Here is an 18,720-nt window from a genome sequence, read left to right as displayed (position 1 = left end):
ATTACAAGGACGGGAGGGTGATTTGCAGCCGGGATTCCATTAACACACCAACAAAAGCTGCTGCGCTCTCAGCCCTTTTGGCCTGTTGCCGAGGCACGTGACAGCGACTGCAGCGAGCAAAAATGGTAAAAATGAGGGAGCATAATGGGGAAACAAGGGTGCGGTTCATCCCCCGAGGGTCCAACATTCGCATGTGAACGTTGCATACTAATTCCAGGAGGAAAAAAAGGAACTTGGCAGACGCAAAAAAAGTAACAAAAACACGAAACAATGCCAGGTACTGCGTGGTATTTGTTTTAAAATCTATTGTTCTGTTTCTACTTTTATGGAAGGAAAGAAAATTATTTGCAAGTTTTTCAAAACTGCGCTGGCAAGGGTTTTATAAAATTACAAATTAATTTATCCTTCAAAATATGTATATAGAATAATTTTAAGTTATTTTGCTTATTATTGGAAAATTTTCTCAATTTTTTAATATTATTCCTCAAGTTATTTGGAATAAAACCGCTTGCCAAGCATTGAAAACAATGAAATTCAAGCCTAAGGGACTTCAGAGATGTGGGGACTAAAATAAACTCCGGCGAGGGCGGATGCGGGGTGGTTTTCCAGAGTTTGTGTGAGTAATGACGGTGGCTTTGTGCAAGTAGTCCTCTTGTAGGGCACCTCATTAACTCGCTGCAAAGCAACACGGGGCGAAAGAGAGCCACGAGCAATATATGCGCCAATTTGTGGAGCCCAAAGCCCCAGATTACGGAAACCAAATCCACTTTTTGTTGGATTTCGATCGCTTGTTTGTAGAGAAAGCTTTACTTCTCAATAACAAGTGGTGCAAAAAAGTAAAGTGATGAGAAGAAAGGGTGGTGCAAAATTAGTAATTCTTTTCTTTGTGTCACGCGCTTCAATATTTGCTCGTACTTCTACCTTCTGCAATCAGATTGGGCGAGAAGAAGCCGGTTTTGTTCCATTCTGACACTCGTCGGGTCTCCAGAGGAGCTGAAAGAGAAAGGAAGAGCGTGTGTGTGTGCGAAAGAGCCAGTTTGCACGGCCGGTCGATAAATTTGCCCGCTCTGCCACACCGAATGTTTTGACGTTCGTCGACGCAACACCACTCCTCGCACACGTTTATTTTTTTTTTGTCTTGGGAATCCACGGTACATAATATGAAAAGTGGTGCAAAAAAGGGCCCAAAAGATAATAACGTTATCTCTCGAAATATGTACATATTGTGATGCGTGCGGATGTGCGTTGCGAAAAACAACCGCACAAAAATTGATGGAATTGTAGCAAAAGCTCTCTCGTATTGTTATGACGTGCGCTTGTTTAATGCAAAGTGTTTTTTTTTTTTTTACCATTATTGTGCCTCGCATCACACGAGCAAAGCTCCATTCATTTTCAGTGCGTAGAAAAATTTTACTCGCTGCTGGATATTTTTACCTGTACTTGCAGAGATGGTAGAGAGAATACATTTTTTTTTTTTTTCATATTTCTGTCTGGTTTTACCAGACCGTTATTTTTATGAGGGAATGTCAATTTTTTTTTATTTACTTGCTGCAGGTGTTGTGAGCCAGGCAGCCAGATTAATTGCGTGAGTTTTAAAAACTTTTCTTTTTTTAACAACCAATAAAGCAAACTCATTAAACTGATCTTCTTTTTAGCATAAAAAATTTGGCGAAAATTTGTAAAATATGTTAAACCACGACATGAAAAAGACGAGTTTTTTCTTACACAACCGCAACATCCATATGTTTAGAATAATTATGTCTACTTAATAGGCTTAATAGTGTAAAATAAATTTTTACTTGGAGATATTTTAAATTGAGGTTAAAACATTCTGCTTATTACTATAATTTTTTTTATTAAATATATTAAAATGATTTAATTTAAATATACAATTTCATTATTTTCAAAAGAAAATTCTTGTATAATATTAAATGATTACAAATAATGCTACAGTCAATTAAATTCTTGCAAAACAATTAAAATGCGAACGCGTTCAACAATCTATGTTGTATTCCTAATTTTTACAAAGCATTTTTGTGTGTCGGTAATGGTTATTCTTATAATTAATTTCTCATAAAAATTATTTTAATTAATATTGAAATCCTGTAATAATTGATTGAAATTAAACCTCCAGAAATATCTTTAGTACATTTCGGTACATTTTATTATTAACATAAAGTCAATTTGACCCTGCATAGCGCGAAAATTTTTGCAAGTAAAGTAAATTCTGCTTGTTTTCACGCACATGCGAATTCCTTTTGGATCGCTTAAGTTTTACGCATTATATAATCGCAGTAGTTTTGCGACCGAGAAAGATCTTCTCGGGGCTTGCCGAGCAATTCAGCCAATCTCCCAGGGCGACATTAAAGCGAATTGGGGGGTGAAATTCTTCTCGCCATAAAAACTCTCTTTTCTCTCCCATTCACGGTCCTCTGCCTTTTCTAATTTCGCGTGTTTAATAAAAGCAGCAGTAGCAGCGGAAGGAACTTTGGGTTTGCCTTTTGTTGCGGGTCTGGCGCAATTCCTTTACATATGCGTTGACAAAGACCGGTTATATGGGCTGGAAGATGTACCAAGATTACGACGACGACGACGAGTTTCTGGTCCTGCTGCTCAAGAGCACTTGATAATTGCCCGGGCACATAATCTCGAGGTTAAGTGGAACCGCACGATCTCCTTCCCGATGGCAAATTTGATCCGACCCACGTTGCTGGTTTGGAACACGCTGCATGTTTCCCAATTAAACGTTCCAAAAATAGAGGAGATTATTAACACGCAGTGCGAATTCAGAGGAAAAGCGAGCACGGAAAATGCGAAATACATATATTTAGTGAAGAACGTCCGAACACTAAATATTCATTTCGCAGCCGCAGCTGCAGAGGAATGGCCGGTGTTCTCTGAATGTATAATAAATTCATCGCCACACCAAGCGAGCGCAACAAATGGAAAAGCAGAAATGGAACAAAGACTCGTACGTGAGCGTTGAATATTCAAACTTGGTCCGACGCATTTTATTAGGAACTCGCAAGTGAATGGCGTGATTGTGGCTTTTGTCAGCTGACGACGTGTTTGTTTTCCTTTTTCATTTATTTTGGGTCTCGCTTGGTTGAATGAGAGAAAATGTTTTCAAGTTGGTGAGCAAATTGACCAAATTAAATTGTAATTCATGTTTTCCGCAGTTCTCTGTGCGAAAAATATGTATGTTTGATAAATTCAAATGTTTTTTTTTCCGGTTTAATGTAGTCATATAGCCCAGAGGCACATTTGAAAGTTTGTTATTTTACATCAGACGCACTCATCAGGAAAATATATATTTGTACTTACTTAGTTAATACTATTTAAAAGCGCATCTTTATTTGCATATAATTAATGTATATGCTGGAAAAAGGTTGTTTTTCCAAATTGCAATATTCATAAAATGTGAGCAGCGTGTATTTTTTCTTCTTCCATTATTTTTAAAAAAAAAACTGAACAAGAGAAGGACTTTATTTGTAATAAAGGTATGTTTATTGAATAGAAAAAAGAAAATAAAATACCCTATTAAATCAGTAATTAATCTGCATTTTCAGTTTTTAACTTCTTTAGATTTGACAAAATTACATATTTTTATTACTAAACTTGCGTTGTTTCAAATAATTTTATAATGTAAAGATGAGTACTGATCTGAACTAACTAAAATCGGCAACTGTCTAAACATCGTTGCTCTGCGGTTTGCATACATTTCTCTCCACATAGTAGGTTCAATAATTTCTATTCTGCTTGCAAAGAACCATGAAAGATTGAGTTTTACGTGAGAAAACATTTTTTTTCCTATTCTCCAGTTTTCTTCTCTGCCTTCCTCGTGATATTATATTTACTATAAAAAATTACCAGAATTTCTCTAGGAAAGTAAAAGTAAATTGCACACCAAGCTAAATAAATAGAGAAATGGCCGCGAATTTGCATATTCAAATAAGAACAAAACACGGCCATTCTCCGAATGGTTTAGCATTCATATGAGGTCCCTCGAGAGAAATTTGCGTGTGCTTCTCACCACACACGGTGCGTGTCTTCATCCACACAACATTCGCTAATTCGCTAGTCCGTTGCACGCGCGCGCGACACTTGAGTGCAAACAATCCAGTTTCGTGCTTTATCGCCAAAGAGATTATTCCGGGCTCTGCTATTGGGACCGACGACGGATGCTTGCACCGAGCTCCACGCGAATTAATATATGTAGACCGATGCAAAAAAAAAAAAAACGCATATTACACACGAGAGAGCGTAATATAGTGGAAACTGGGCGAACAAGGAAACATGGGAAATCGATTCGCGGCTCGTTAAATGCGCGCGCTCATAAAATTAGATGTAAAAATGCCAGGGGTGCGCACAGGGTTAGAAATTGCACCTCGCCTGATTTAACAACGTGGAATGTGCAGAGTAAAATTGTTCAATATATCGGAAAAGCCGCTGGAATTTCAATTAAAAATTTGATATTATATTATTGGTAATGAAATATCTTGAAAAAATGAACCTGTTTTTCAAGTTGTAAATGGATTAGCATAGAAATGATGAGAGGGACAAATTATTTATAACTCCTGATTTATTTCTTTGGAAAACGGGAAATATTTAGAAGGGATATTTATTCAATTTTTGACCATGGGTGAGAATTATCAATTATGAAATACCATGAAAATGTACTTCGTTGCAATAATTCGTAGAAAACTAAATTTTGTTTAATTTACCACCTCTGTAGTACCGTTTTTAAGGAAGACTTATGTACAAACTTTGCGATTAATTATTTGAGAATTCTTATATATTAATGGACATTTGATGCTAAACATAATCATCCGAAAAATCAAAGCAACAAAGATAACATCTCTCAAAGTAACATTTTCAGTTCACTCGTAATTCAATCTTCATCATTCTGGTTTCAATTATAAATTTACTTATACAATCTTCTCGAGTGAGAAATAAGAAGTTTTATATGTTAATTATCACTATTCAATGAATTTTAATAATAAACTAAAATTATAAAATTTGTTTTAATAAAAATTAAAATATTAAATAAGTAAAAAAAATTTAAACCAAATTTATAAATATATAAAATTAAGCAGAATTTATAGAAACCTTTTTATTAAAAGCAAAGTTTGGGCAAAGTTGCTGTCGATCTGAACCCAATTACAAACATTTTTGCAACTAAAGCAATATTAAATGCAATCAATAATATAAAATTACAATGCAGATCAATTTTGTCTCTCAGAATAATATAATAAACAGGTTTCGTTAAACAATAATGAAAGACGTGAAGGATTTGGTCTTTAAGGCTCAAGGTGTTACAACAACCATAGATTTCCGAGCAAGTGAGGTGAACCGGCCAATTACTCAGTCTGATGAACACGTTTTGGCCTCCGTCCTGGGCTTTCGGTCGGTCCAAATCCATTAGGAAGCGGGCAAGAAGATTTAACTCTTGCCGGGCAGAAGTAACAGGTAAACTTGCAAAGCTGGCCTCGGAGGCTCAACTCGCCAGGGAATTAGATTGCGTCTCACTCTATTACTGCAAAGAAAGCAGTCGAGTTTCGCGAGGCGAGGGTTGCGTCCAATTTGCGGGTCGAGATGACGTTCCTACCGACTCGATTACCCCCGAAATATGGAGAGATAAACAAAGTTGCGCCGGCAGCAGGCGCGGCGGCGCGCCAGCTGCACTCGTTCGTTTGCTTTCCGGTGAAAAATTCATTTTCTCGCTTTCGGCTGCCCAGGCAGCAGATTTGCCACCCTCGCCAAATATCAAACCGAGTCATGCGACCCGGTCCAAATTGACCCATCTGTTGACCAACGCGATTCTCTCTCTCGCTCGCTCCATTATTGTTTTCCCTCCGCCCAACCGGTCCCTCTTCTGCGTCTTTATAAATTATTTAGGGGATGCGGTGCAGGATCTCTTCTCCTCACAACAAACCGGTAACTGGTCTGGAAATGGCGCTTCTGGATGGAAAACGAACATTTTCCGGGAATACAAATGAAACGACTAAGGAAAAAGTCACAGGGAAAAAAGGAAATTCGGATTTTTCCCTCTTTGTAAAGAGCGGCCCGGCCAATTTAGCGTCGCCGCAGCTGCAGTTGGAAGAGAGGACTGTCCTTTATTGCACTTTGTAAAATGTAAGTGTGCAAGTAAAAATCGATTCGCAGCTCCACGGCCTCCGAGAAAAAAATCTGCTAAATTTGGCACAGCTTCAGTTCCACTGGCTGTTTTATTTGAAATATTATTTATTTTATTCGGATCGTTGAGAATAATTTGCTGCATATTATATAGTTTTGTCTGTATTATGTGTTATAGTTTAAGAGATATATTTGCGATGATTAAGTGTATATTATGGAATAAACATTGTCAAAGCATTTGAATTTTTCTTAGAAATTACTTAAGATCAATTATGTTTGGGATTAAGTGAGATGGTTTTTGTTCTTTTTCTTCTGGATGAAATTTGCATATTTTCAGGCCTTTTTTAAAGTTTTTCAAGTTAATAAATCTGCCACACTTGAAGGTATAAAATTTTAAAATTGATTGCATTTTACAGTAATTCTATAGTCTATAGCTAGAATCGAGATTTTCCTCTGTCAAACAATAATATAATCACATCAAAATTTATATATATTATTATTTATTTCCGTAATAATTTTCTTTCTAAATTAATTCAAGATAATAGTGAGGGGAAATTACTGCCAGTGTTCGAAAACGATTTGCTCTGTTAAGAAAAAAAAAGACTGATCGCCAATCCTCTTTTAAATCTGAGCAATTACTCAAGCGATTATCAGATCAAAAGATGAATTGCTCCATTTACGATGAATTACGAGTGGCTTTTAAAGCTCAACGACCTCCTTTTTTCCGCCAGCAAGCGAATTAAAACGGCGGCGCCTGCCACTTCCACGCCATGCAACCGGCAGATTGGAAACGCCGTGCACGTTGCATAATATGCGAGACTCCGTTAAAACGTACTTTATAGGCACCACTTACACAGTCTCTGTGTGCTTACGTGCCAGATTAACTATGAACCAGAGAGAGAGAGGAAAGTGCACACACGTAACGCGAATTTCCGAAATGCGCGTCGCCCGATATTAATTCGGAAGACGCGGGCACGCTTGATCAAAACCATCGTCGTGATTGCAAAACGGAGGATGCCGGAGAGGGATGAGGATTATTACTTCGTTTGTTTATGATTGCTGGGGCTGCTTGTTTGCATTTTGAAGTGAGTTGGAGCGAGGAGGAGATTCGCGCTATTGATTCAAACGCGAGACGAACGTTCGCCGTCTCCGTAGAGAGAGACGTGTTTTCAGTTGCTGACTCTCACGTCGATTGGTAATTTGTGCGATTGGTGACAAACAAACAGAGAAATGTTTGTTGAGGAGGGAGGCAACTTTTCAACCCAAGGGTTTACCAACAAACTCTTTCATTGATATATTGACACACAAAAATAGACATGCAGTCGTTTTTTTTTCAATGGTAATGTAATGTCAACGTGGAATTGATTTAATCGGGGATTGCGATTGGTCACGTGTGTCTAGTTTAACAATTAGATATGATTCATTATCGAATTCGTCTAATTCGTCAACGATAATTTGATGGCCATCATGGCAACATGGACTTTTTGTATTCCTATTCACTTTAATGGGACCACTTGTTGTCTGATAATGAGATCCATGAAAGTAAATTTTTAAATTTTTACAGCAACACAAGTTTAACGTATGTAATATATTTTTTTTTTAAGGAATTTAAAATATTATAATCTTAGTATTTTCAAGCAAACTTCTAATTTATAAGTTTAAAAAAAGGTATATATTTACTAAAAATTTTAAGATTTAGAAACATTTAAAACTAATATATATTTTATATTTTATTTTAAAATTACGTTTTATTAACAATTTTTATTAAAAACACTAATTCCTTTTCGTGTTTTTATATATTATTATTATTGTTAAAAACACATAATCTATATAATTATGTATAAATTACCCCAGTCTGCACAACGTTTCTGGTATATTTTTTTTTAAATGAAGTATTATTAAGGGATATTTTCATGTTTTGATATGTTTGATTTTGATGATGTTTATTAACATAGGATATTTGAAATGAAAAAATGCGAGTTATACAAATAATTATCGGCAGTCTTTAATGAATTCAGTCACATAAATTCTAAAATTTATATTTCCTCTTTACATTTAGTTAGTAAAATTCATAAATGAGGAATTTTGAAATTTAAAACCTTAAAAAAATGGGATATTTAATTAAACAATAAGCAATAATTTTACTTTACCAGGTTAAAGGTTTCATAGCAACACATTATTCGTGATAGTGTCAGAAATGAGTTTGATGATATTAATCAAATTTCAATCTATATTATTGAATTAAAGGGAAATTTATTGTTGCAATAATTAATACAGAATCATTTTTAAATTAACTTGCCAATCTAAAAACTTTTGATCAAAATTATTTCAAGTTTAGATTGAAAAGTTTTGAAGTCCCTAAACTGTGTTATTGTAAAACTAGCGCAAAAGTATTTTTTTCTGCCGAAAGGCAATCAATCCCTGACCAAACCAATATGCAAATTCAAAATATTATAAAAATTAACTAAAAGAAAAATTGAAAACAGAAAACGCATAAATTTTTGAAAACGTTTTCCAGAAAAAAAAATCACAATTTTAAAATAAATAAAAAATACTAGTTTCCTTTACATTTACTTAACTTGCTCTGGTTGTTCTAGGCCACGATTTCTCTCGAGATGCGTTACACGGTACCTGGGACGGACGACAGTATTGACGGCTGGTCACCGGACGAGGGCATGGACGAGGAGCGGCTGCTGGTGGACATTCAACAGAACATCGCCAACCTGGAGAAAACGTTGACAAGCAACGAGCGAAGGGCCTCTTGGAGTCACGAACAGGCCTCGACGAGCAGAACAATCGACAAAAGCCCCGCGCCAGGAAGGAAACGGTAGGAATAGAAACGCTAATTAGATAAGTTGCAAACTTTGACAAGAGCTGCTGTCGAAAAAACTATAAATCCGAAGAGAACGCCGCAGAAATTTAATATAGAGCGCGTCGGGTTTCAAATTTCCTGTGTTTGCGGAGCGAGTAATTTCTGGACGTTCTCATTTTGTGTGTTCTTTGGGGTTTTGTTGGGCGCCGCATAAATTTAGATTACTCCGTCAACAAACGCAGCCTTCCTCATTCTCCGTCAATTTGACCTCAGCCGTGTATAAATCTGTGCTCTCTGCGTTATATGTCTGTGAAATAATTAGGTGGATATTCCCTTTGACTGATTAAACTCGCGTCGCGCGCCCGTCGACCTGTTTGCCCTGCACGGAAGCAAATGCACATCAAAAGCGCTGCTCAGTTCCTCTCTAGGGCATAAAAGCACTTAGGAAATATACAAACCATACACGGTGTGCTGTTCGCTCAATTGACCATACATGCCCGTTTATTTCTTTTTTTGCTTCCTGAATGGACAATTTTCAATTAGGATTTACAAATGAAATGGAAACACGACATGGTTAATCCTCACACACGTTATTAAAAGTTCACATTCATGAACATTTGTGCTGTAATATTGGTATTTGTTTAATTCTGACAAAATGATTAATTGATTACGTTTGATTAAGTTTATTTGGATATCCGGATAATTATAATGGTAAAGCAGATAAAAATAAACTTCTTCAATTAATTAAAAAAAAAATATCAAATTATACAAATAAATAGTAAAAAAAACATCCCTAAATTTTAACACCATTGATTCATAATTAATTGGTATTTTGTATCTAATTTTTTGTTAACCAATTTTGATTGATTTTTATTTTTCTTAATAAATAAGTGTCACAACTGCAGAGAAATAAGGAATAATTAATTTTATCCCACCCTAAGAGCAAAATTTAAGAAAAAAATCCCATGCGTTTAGTTAAATTTAATCAGGCATATTTAGAAAGTTAAATTCAACTCATGATGAGAAAACATGCAAAACGTTTAAAAAAAAAAAATATCAAACTAACCTCTTAATTACCGCTCAATTTGTCAAATAAAAATTTCTTTAAATTCATAAATTTTATACAATTTTAACGCAATTACAATATCCAATGTGATTTTCAGTTAAATTTCCTTTTTTTTATCTGACTTTAGTTCTGCATTGCGAAGTATGCGCAGTTTGATCCGCCTGGGAAAACAGCGGCCGCCTCGGGACGTGTCATCGGAGGACGAGGAAAGGGCCCTGTTGCAAGGAGGCCGCAGCGGCTTGGACGGAATTGGCACCCCAGTCGGCGAACAGGCCTCCTCCAGGGCCGGAAGCCAGTCTTCCCTCGAGTCGGACAACGATAGTCTGCTCGACGCCAATTCACTCGACGTCACGAAGAAAAGGTCAGTTTCTCATTTACATTCTGCAATCGCTCGTGTGAGAGAGTTTTTCTTATGAGTAGAAGAAAAAAAATTAGTTTTTTCTTCTACTTTTGGGCGCGTTTGAAGAGATAGAAAAACAAGCAGTTTTTCTTTTGCACAGCGTGGAGCGGAAGAATAAACAGAATTTTCAATGAGTTTCCTTTTTCTCTGCAATGGGATTTGAGATTTTCCAACAGTTCCAACGGAGCAGGGCTTTACCGATGCCCATAAAAAAGATCCGCTGGAACTTTTCCCTCGCCGTTGCACGCACTTCATTATATTTTCCATTACCAGACTCTGCTGCAGAGTGCGTTGTGTGGTTGTAAATTGACTTATGAATTTAAAAGTGCTCTCTGCGATTGAAGCGCGAGGTGCCATTAAAAGAGCTTACAACATCCAGTTTTATAATGCGTTGTAAAGGATTAATTTGAGCTTGTTAATTACACCTGCGACATAATTTTATTTTTTAATTTTTGCTGTGGAGCCTCAAGATACGTAAAAAGTTTAAATGGAAAGGCCCATTTTAATTATATAATTCTCAACGCTGATTAAAACATGTTAATTACGTTTTATTTAATTTAAAAGTTACAGTTACGTTTCTTACAAATAATTTGACCAATCTAGGGAGTTGAAATGATTTCATTTTTATATTTTTTTATTGTTTTCTTGACATTAGCACGTATTATGAAAATATTTGCAAAAAAAAAAAACATTGGAAAATTAAAAAGATTTTATAATTTACATCCTTTACAACTATCGAGATATTTACTTATCTTATTTAAAAATGATAATTATAATTGATTTTAGCCCCCTTAAATTCATATAATTAGACTTATTAGAACCATTTTAATTGATATGAGATGAGTCGATCGGTACCAAATTTGACCTTAAATTAGAAGCATTATGAACGAGAAATATTTTAATTTGATGGTTTGAAAATGATTTCAGGCTGCGAGCATCGCACCATCAACGAACTCCGTCAAATTTGCTCAAGTCGCAAGATTTCCAGTTGTGCATCACCATCATCGAGGCGCGTCAACTGGCCGGTCTGAACATGGACCCCGTGGTCTGCGTCCAGGTGGGCGACCAGAAGAAATACACCAGCGTCAAAGAGAGCACCAACTGCCCCTATTACAATGAGGTGAGCACAAAATATTTGGATTAATTGCAAAACCTTACAAAAGTAGGAACGAAAACTCATAAAAATTCTTTTGATCCAACCACTCTATTTCCGTCTTGGGTTGCAATTAATCTCTGCGCCCAAAGGAACGCCGAGGAAAGGGGCGAGTTCATGAAATTGCAGGCCTTTAACTCATACGAGAAGCCTTCAAGATAGAGAAAAATTCGCCACGAGCCTTTCTTGCTTTATGTTTTTCTTTTTCCTTGGAGCAAAAATTCACGATGGCTGCTGCTGGGAATCGATAAGGAAAAAGAAGGACCGGATAGAATTTTCTCAGTGTTGAGCCGGGCCCTTTATTTATTTTCTCTTCTCCAATTGCACGTCCTTAAGGCGGCCATCCGAAAATTTCACCTGCAGTGCTCAATGGCTGAAAGAGACATCAGAGTGCGGCGTTGTCTATTTCTATTGATGGGGGTAGAGGCTATTGATACTTTGAGAGATACAAAAATATGTCTATTTTCAGAAAATGACAAAAAATGAAATAGTAAATGGCAGGGAAAAAATAACGATTGTAGTAAAATATTTAAATGATTATTAGAAAAATTAATTTATTAATTTAGTTAAAAAAACAATTTTAAAATTTTGAGTATTAATTGGATTTGTTGGTCTCATAACTTAACAGCATTACGCAATTTTTTAAGCTATAAAATTTGATCCGAAATTGAAAGTCCAATATCCATGATTGGATCGTTTAGAAAATATCTTGTAAGATTAGGATATCTATTCTCAATTTTTGAAAAATTGTGCTTAAAATCATTTTGAAAGACTAGTCAATTCCAGAAATTTTGATTTTCTAACTGTAGGATAAATTCCAAAGAGGAAAAGTGAGTTCAAATTGAATCAATTATCAATTCAACGTTCTTTTATTTAGCGCTCCACTTCTCGTCCACAAGTGCTTTTGTTTGCTTCCATTAAGTCTCTGAATGAATATTTATCAGGATCAGCTCCCGCGCGCAATGGAGCTTCTGAGAGTGAATCACAAATGTCCGTTCCTCTTTTTTCCTGGCGCAGCGTGGCAGATTAAAGAGCAACTTCACAAAGCTCGAAAAGCCTTTTTGCTCGAAAATAAAAGAGCAAGTTGGTCTCTTTTTTAATAAAAGGGTAGATTTAAAGATAAATTTAATTGTCTTTGAAAGGCTCCATTTCGGAAAGGTCAATTTTGATTTGCCGATAGTGGTGAAATTTCCAGAACACGCGTTTTTTCCTTGATAGGATTAATTTCAAAATAATCTCGCACAATTTCCTATTCAATGCGGCTCGCATAAACAAACCATCAAAGGCCGAGCTAATTAATTGAATCCGCCTGGCCTCGCCTCTGCAAGCAAAACCGCAGAGCCAAATTTAGGACCGAAAAGGGTTAATTGGCAGTCGAGAGCCTCGCATAACTTTAGGGATAACGGCAACAGTTTTGTCCCTTCGGAAATTTTACGGAAATGTAAATTTTGTTCCAGTATTTTGTGTTCGACTTCCACATGCCGCCAATGATGCTGTTCGACAAAATCATCACCCTTTCGGTAAGAAATTGCATTTTTAATAAACACCCAAATTAATCCTCTCGAATTTATTTTTAAAAAAAAGTAGGAGAAAAAAATCCCGCATGTCTGTAATAGTTATAAACAAGGAAATGCCAAGATGAGAGAGGATTTGTTGCTGCAACAAATTGATGAAATAATTCATATTTTGCTCTTCTTCTCGCCTCAGGTGTTGCACTCTAGAAAAATCTTTGCCAGCGGCACTCTAGTCGGTTTGTTCAAGATAGACTTGAAGACCGTCTTTGATGCTCCCGGTACTTAAACAAAGAAACTTATAAGAGTTTTTTGCTGCATCCTTAATACACACTTCGATTTTTTGCCCTCTCCTCCACTCTCCTTACAAATCTGTCTCTCTTTCTCTCTGTCTCACCTTTTCCATTTTGAGACGGCACTTTCTTTTATTCTCCTCTTTGATATTTAATTTACAGGTGCGAAAAGAACAACTACTTTGGATAAAAAATTTCATCCCTTAAACTATTGTAATTCTCTCTCATCCGAAACAAAATGTGCACAATATACTTGACACTACTTATTCTTTTTAAATATGATTTTTTTTAAAGAAAAAAAAAAATCATAGTCTTATTCTGGCTTGGATAATTTTTGAGTGTTTCTTTTTTGTTCTCTTGGAATGCCGCTGACTTTAGGTTCTCCAATCAAGGAATATTCTCAGGCATAACAAAATGTTGGGCAGCTTTAAACTTGATGTTGCTACAGTTTGGTCGCAACCAGGTATAGTTAATATTTTCCAAAAATAAAAACTGTACCCGGAGAAAAAAAAGCATAATTAAAACTAAATAATATACAAAGTAAAAAACAAAAAAAACGTGCTTGTAATACCATTGTATAGAGCTACTTACATTTTTGTGTACGTGTCTCTCTCTTTCTTTCTCTCATATATATTTCCATATTCATGACATTTGATGTTTTCACGCCGGACTGTAGTTTTGTTAATTTCTTTTCCCATTTTCAACTGTCTCTATGCTGTACTTTTCGTGGTCATGTCGAGCTGCCCAATTCTCTCTGCCCGTGCGTGTACAAAACTATAGCTAGACGATTTTCATTTCCATCATCATATTATATATTCATAGCTAATTTCCGCTTTGTTTGCTTGTTAATATTTAAAAAAAAAAGGGAATGCTCTCTATGTTTATTTATTTAGCTGTTGAAAAATTTCTTTAATTTTGAACCTCAAGTTTCTAGGTATGTTGCAGTTCAAGCTTCACCCTGATCTCTCTTTTCATTACATTGGCACTAGTTGAGAGAAAATTACAAATGCGTAGTTCCATATTCACCATAAATTATTCGCATTCCTGATCATCTTCATTCCGCAATGAATCGACCGTCCAATATATTAATATTCAATATGTTTTCCTTCACCACTCTCTTCTTGTTGTTGTTTGCATTTTTCATTGAAAAAGTGGCGGATAAAAGAATTTTTATTTATTTCCCGACACACCGTCATGAGATGATTATATATTTGCATAACTGTTTTCATTTATCTCTCTCACCTCAACACCTGGAAATTGCATGCGTTTTCCCTCGAGAGAAAATACCAATGCACCATGCAGTTGTTTTGTTTACAGCCAGTGGCGGTTGCAAGTTTAAGAATATAATACTAACAATATTATTATTTAAACTTTGACTGTTTTAATATTTTGTTTTATTATATAAATAATATCTTAATTTTTTTCTCGAAATTTAGACATTAACTTTTATTGCTTTTATTTATTTATTTTAATTAAATTTTCCAAGTAATTAGACCAATAATGTTTGATTATTACCCTTCAGAAATTTCATTAATACCAAAATATAAATTATATTTTCTGTCTGCTCAATTAAAAATGCTACAATTATTGATAATTTAAAATCTCTAAAATTCGCGCAAGGTTTTTTTAAATAAGTATTAAAATTTCTGACACTAAAATGCAATTGGAAAAGAAGACAACAAATTTATTTTACTATTCCATTCATACGACGGATTTGACAGACATTAAAGATTTTTCAGGCTCGCTTCTGATGCTTTGAAAGGTAAATTGATAATCGCCATCAAATGCTTTTCTCAAAATTGCAGTTGAGTTTGTCAGAAGCAAAAATACATTCCTCATAGTGAATCAAGTAATACGCATGCATGCTAGTCCAATTTTTATTGGCCGTTTTTTCGTCCCAGCACCGCCACTGGTTGCGGAAGTCTAAGTCACTCAACTCTTTTCCTCTCGCCAACATCACCCTGCAAATTGCACTCTCCCGTTTCGCGCACAATTGCATGAATGAATGGCTCTCGTGGAGGCCATAAATAATTTTGACGCGCCGAGCCTAATCCAGCGCGTGTCCCGCAGACCACCAGTTCTACCACAAGTGGGCCCTGCTGAGCGACCCCGACGACTTCGCCGGCGGCCCCAAGGGCTACCTGAAATGCGATATCAGCGTCATCGGCAAGGGAGACTCGGTCAAAGTGCCGCCCAAGAGCGAAAAGGACGAGGACGACATTGAGGCGTGAGTGCACAATTTCCACACTCATGCATTATTCTAAATTATTGAAACTAAATAAACATAAAAAGAATGATGAATAAAAAATATACTGTAGAAGAATTTTGAAAATATTTAGCCATAATTTAAGTGAAATATTAATTATTGATACTGGTTTGAATTCCATAATTTAAAAACAGAGGCTGTGAGGACGTCAATTTGAAAGGAGATTTAATTTCTCAAAAAAAAAAATATAGCAAGCATAAATTGAGTTATAAAAAAAACATTTTTATAGAACTTTGTTGATCTGATTTCCTTAATTAGTAACTCATTTTCCCATATTTTTGAACACGCGTAATTTTAGTTTTTTTTTTTCGATGGATTCAATTTACTGAAGAAAAATATAACACTCATTCTTGAAGTCTTTTTGTTATAAAGTAAATGATATTGATAAAAAGATTGGAAAACAAGAATGCTAATAATTAAAATTTTCTGAATTCTAGCAATTTTTCTGGCTAGAAAAATCAACAATTGTTTTCATTTATTGCCCAAAATTTGAATAAATCAAAAAAAGTCGATTGATTTTTCCAGACTTGTTAAAAAACATTAATTTTCTTTAATATCTATAAAATAATAATTTCATTTTATCATTTGTGCGAATTAAGAAACTACTAAGGAAATTATCTAATATTGAGATCTCAAAGTAAAAAGTAATTTCAAAGATAATCAAGATCTTCGGCAAGTGCGACTGTTTGCCGAATGTAATTTAAATGTCTCTGCTGTTCTCCCTTCTATGCCAATACCAAACCCTGCGTCATATGCCTTTGATCTTTTTGCTTTCCCTTCTGGCGAGAAGATTTTACGTGGGCGCGCATGGACCAGAGTAAGAATTCTAGCTGCCGAGAGAGCGCAACTAAATTAATTTTCATCCCTCATCATTAGCTCTCACTCTCAGGCTTTCTGCTTTTATTTTCCCGGCCCGGGACGCCGGTGTAATGAGCTGCTTCAGGAATGCTGAACGCATTTTCCGCGTTCTTTCACGCAATATTATCACATTGGCATCTTCATATTGCTCGTGAAAGAACACCTTAAGTGACTTAATTAGAAAAGCAACAACTTTTGATTAAATCAGCTCATTTAATGAATATTAATTTGTGAGAAACTAATAAGATTTAATTAATTTTTGACCAAACACTTTGTTTACTGCGTTTGATGTAGTTAGACACTCGCTTATGACTTGCAAATTTGAAGAAATAATACTAAAATAATGTTTTTTCCCGTAATTTTTGATAAGTAGAAGAATTGAAAAGAATCTCATTATTTGGAGGCAGTTTAATTAAACTGGTATGGAATTTTCAAAACAAAAGGAATAAAAAAAAAATTAGTTTTCCAAAATAGAATTCATTTTCTTAAAGATCCTCTCCGGTCATTTGTATTGCTCTCGATTCTAAAAGATTGATAAATTTTGAGTATATCTTGTGAAAACACGATGTGAAAATTCCAAAACGTTACGTCGCAATCAAAAGAAAATCGAAATACGAGTGATTCGCGCGAAAAACGTGAGAATTGAGTAGCCAATCAGATCAATCAGTTTTGTACAAAAACTGCAGGATTTGGTCACATTGGCGCTGCGATCGCTGATTTTGCCACTGATGCCCCACGGCGCTGTGCAGAAAACGGTAAAATCAGCGATCGCAGCGCCAATGTGACAAAATTCTGTAATTTTTGGAACAAACTGATGGATCTGATTGGCTACTCAATTCTCACACGTTTTTCGCGCGAATCACTCTTATTTCGAATTTCTTTTGATTGCGACGCAACGTTTTGGAATTTTCACATCGTGTTTTCACAAGATAAACTCAAAATTTATCAATCTTTTAGAATCGAGAGCAATACAAATGACCGGAGAGGATCTTTAAAGCTTTTATAACTTTGCCTTAAAAAGCCTGCAAGCCAAAAAAATTGGCTAAAGAAATTTACTGTGACTTTAAAAACTCTCTATAAAAAAAGTTAAAAAACATTTGCTCAAAACGCCACAAAATTATGAATTTTTTCCCCGCCAGGATTATTCCCGCTGAAGAGAAAATTTTCTTGCCAAAAATTCTTATTTTGTTTTCAATTCAAGCGTATTTTTTAAGCATTATATTTTTACTCAATATTCCATGATTAAAAATTAATAGCAAAATTTAAAGTTGGTAGCTGAATTTTGTTTTTAATTTCCAGAATTTGCAAGTCTAGACATTTGATCTTGAGCCTGCTATGTACTGTCGCAAATTATTATTCGTCGGTGATGAACGTGCATTAATTAGAATAATATGCTTGGAAATTAGGAACCTGCTGTTGCCCGAGGGAGTGCCGGTGGAGCGGCAACGGGCGCGTTTCATCGTCCGCGTCTACAGGGCGGACGGCCTGCCGAAAATGAACTCCTCCATCATGGCCAACGTGAAAAGGGCTTTCACCGGCGAGGTGAAGGATTTGGTTGACCCCTACGTGCAGGTTTCGTTCGCAGGCCTCACGGTGAGTTGGAGAAATACAATAAGATCGCACATTCCGCCAAAATCCGGCTGTCACGAACAAAAACAATTTGCACCGCTGTCAAGTAAAAGGAAGTTTCAATAGAAAATACATTTTTCTAGCTCAAAAGTATCAATAACAATTTCTTCATAAGAAATTAATTTCTGAGATAATTCTATCGAGTGTCTCTTGCTGAGAAAGGCGTAACTTGTCAAATTAATTGAATTTCACTCAAGAATAATCCTTGCGAGCTAATGAGATTATTCAAGTGAAAACATGACGCTTAATTAATGGAGCTCATACTTAATTTATCTTCGTATTTAAAGCCGGGAAGACGCTCTACTTATTCGTCATGAATGTAGAGATGTTTTTCTTTATTGCTTTTTTCCGCTGCAGCTCAAATTTAATACAACTGAATTTAACTGCATGAAATAATTTGCAATGATAAATTTGCATAATGAAGTTTATTTTAAAATATGCAAGAATCACTTTGCTTATCAAAATAATTTTAATAAAATTATTAAAAAGAAATCCACTGACATAAAAAGAAAATACGAAAATCCTTAATAATTGCGTGTTTGCTTTTTGCTGCAAATTAATTAAATTTACTTCAGACAAAATAAATGTCAGTATTTG

At 35.4% G+C, this 18,720-nt stretch overlaps 1 protein-coding gene across 6 annotated transcripts in view; it reads left to right on the top strand.

The window, feature by feature from the left end:
- LOC132194806 (otoferlin) overlaps positions 1–18,720 on the top strand; it is a 49,176-nt gene that overhangs the window by 17,454 nt on the left and 13,002 nt on the right. For 5 of the 6 annotated variants that reach the window (XM_059616315.1, XM_059616312.1, XM_059616313.1 and 2 more), the window contains exons 4-10: positions 8,733–8,962; positions 10,141–10,374; positions 11,341–11,533; positions 13,024–13,086; positions 13,749–13,833; positions 15,441–15,597; positions 17,901–18,087. In XM_059616315.1, coding sequence (XP_059472298.1) covers positions 8,733–8,962; positions 10,141–10,374; positions 11,341–11,533; positions 13,024–13,086; positions 13,749–13,833; positions 15,441–15,597; positions 17,901–18,087 — 1,149 coding nt within the window. Of the gene's footprint in view, positions 1–8,732; positions 8,963–10,140; positions 10,375–11,340; positions 11,534–13,023; positions 13,087–13,273; positions 13,359–13,748; positions 13,834–15,440; positions 15,598–17,900; positions 18,088–18,720 lie in introns of all 6 variants that reach the window. The other variant, XM_059616311.1, reaches the window with a different exon arrangement.

Source organism: Neocloeon triangulifer, unplaced genomic scaffold (genome assembly GCF_031216515.1).
Source record: "Neocloeon triangulifer isolate White Clay Creek 2 clone unplaced genomic scaffold, ASM3121651v1 ptg000008l, whole genome shotgun sequence".
Classification (NCBI taxonomy): Eukaryota; Metazoa; Arthropoda; class Insecta; order Ephemeroptera; family Baetidae; genus Neocloeon; species Neocloeon triangulifer.
Note: the sequence above shows the minus strand (reverse complement) of the source record. Positions and strands in the feature narration are given on the sequence as shown.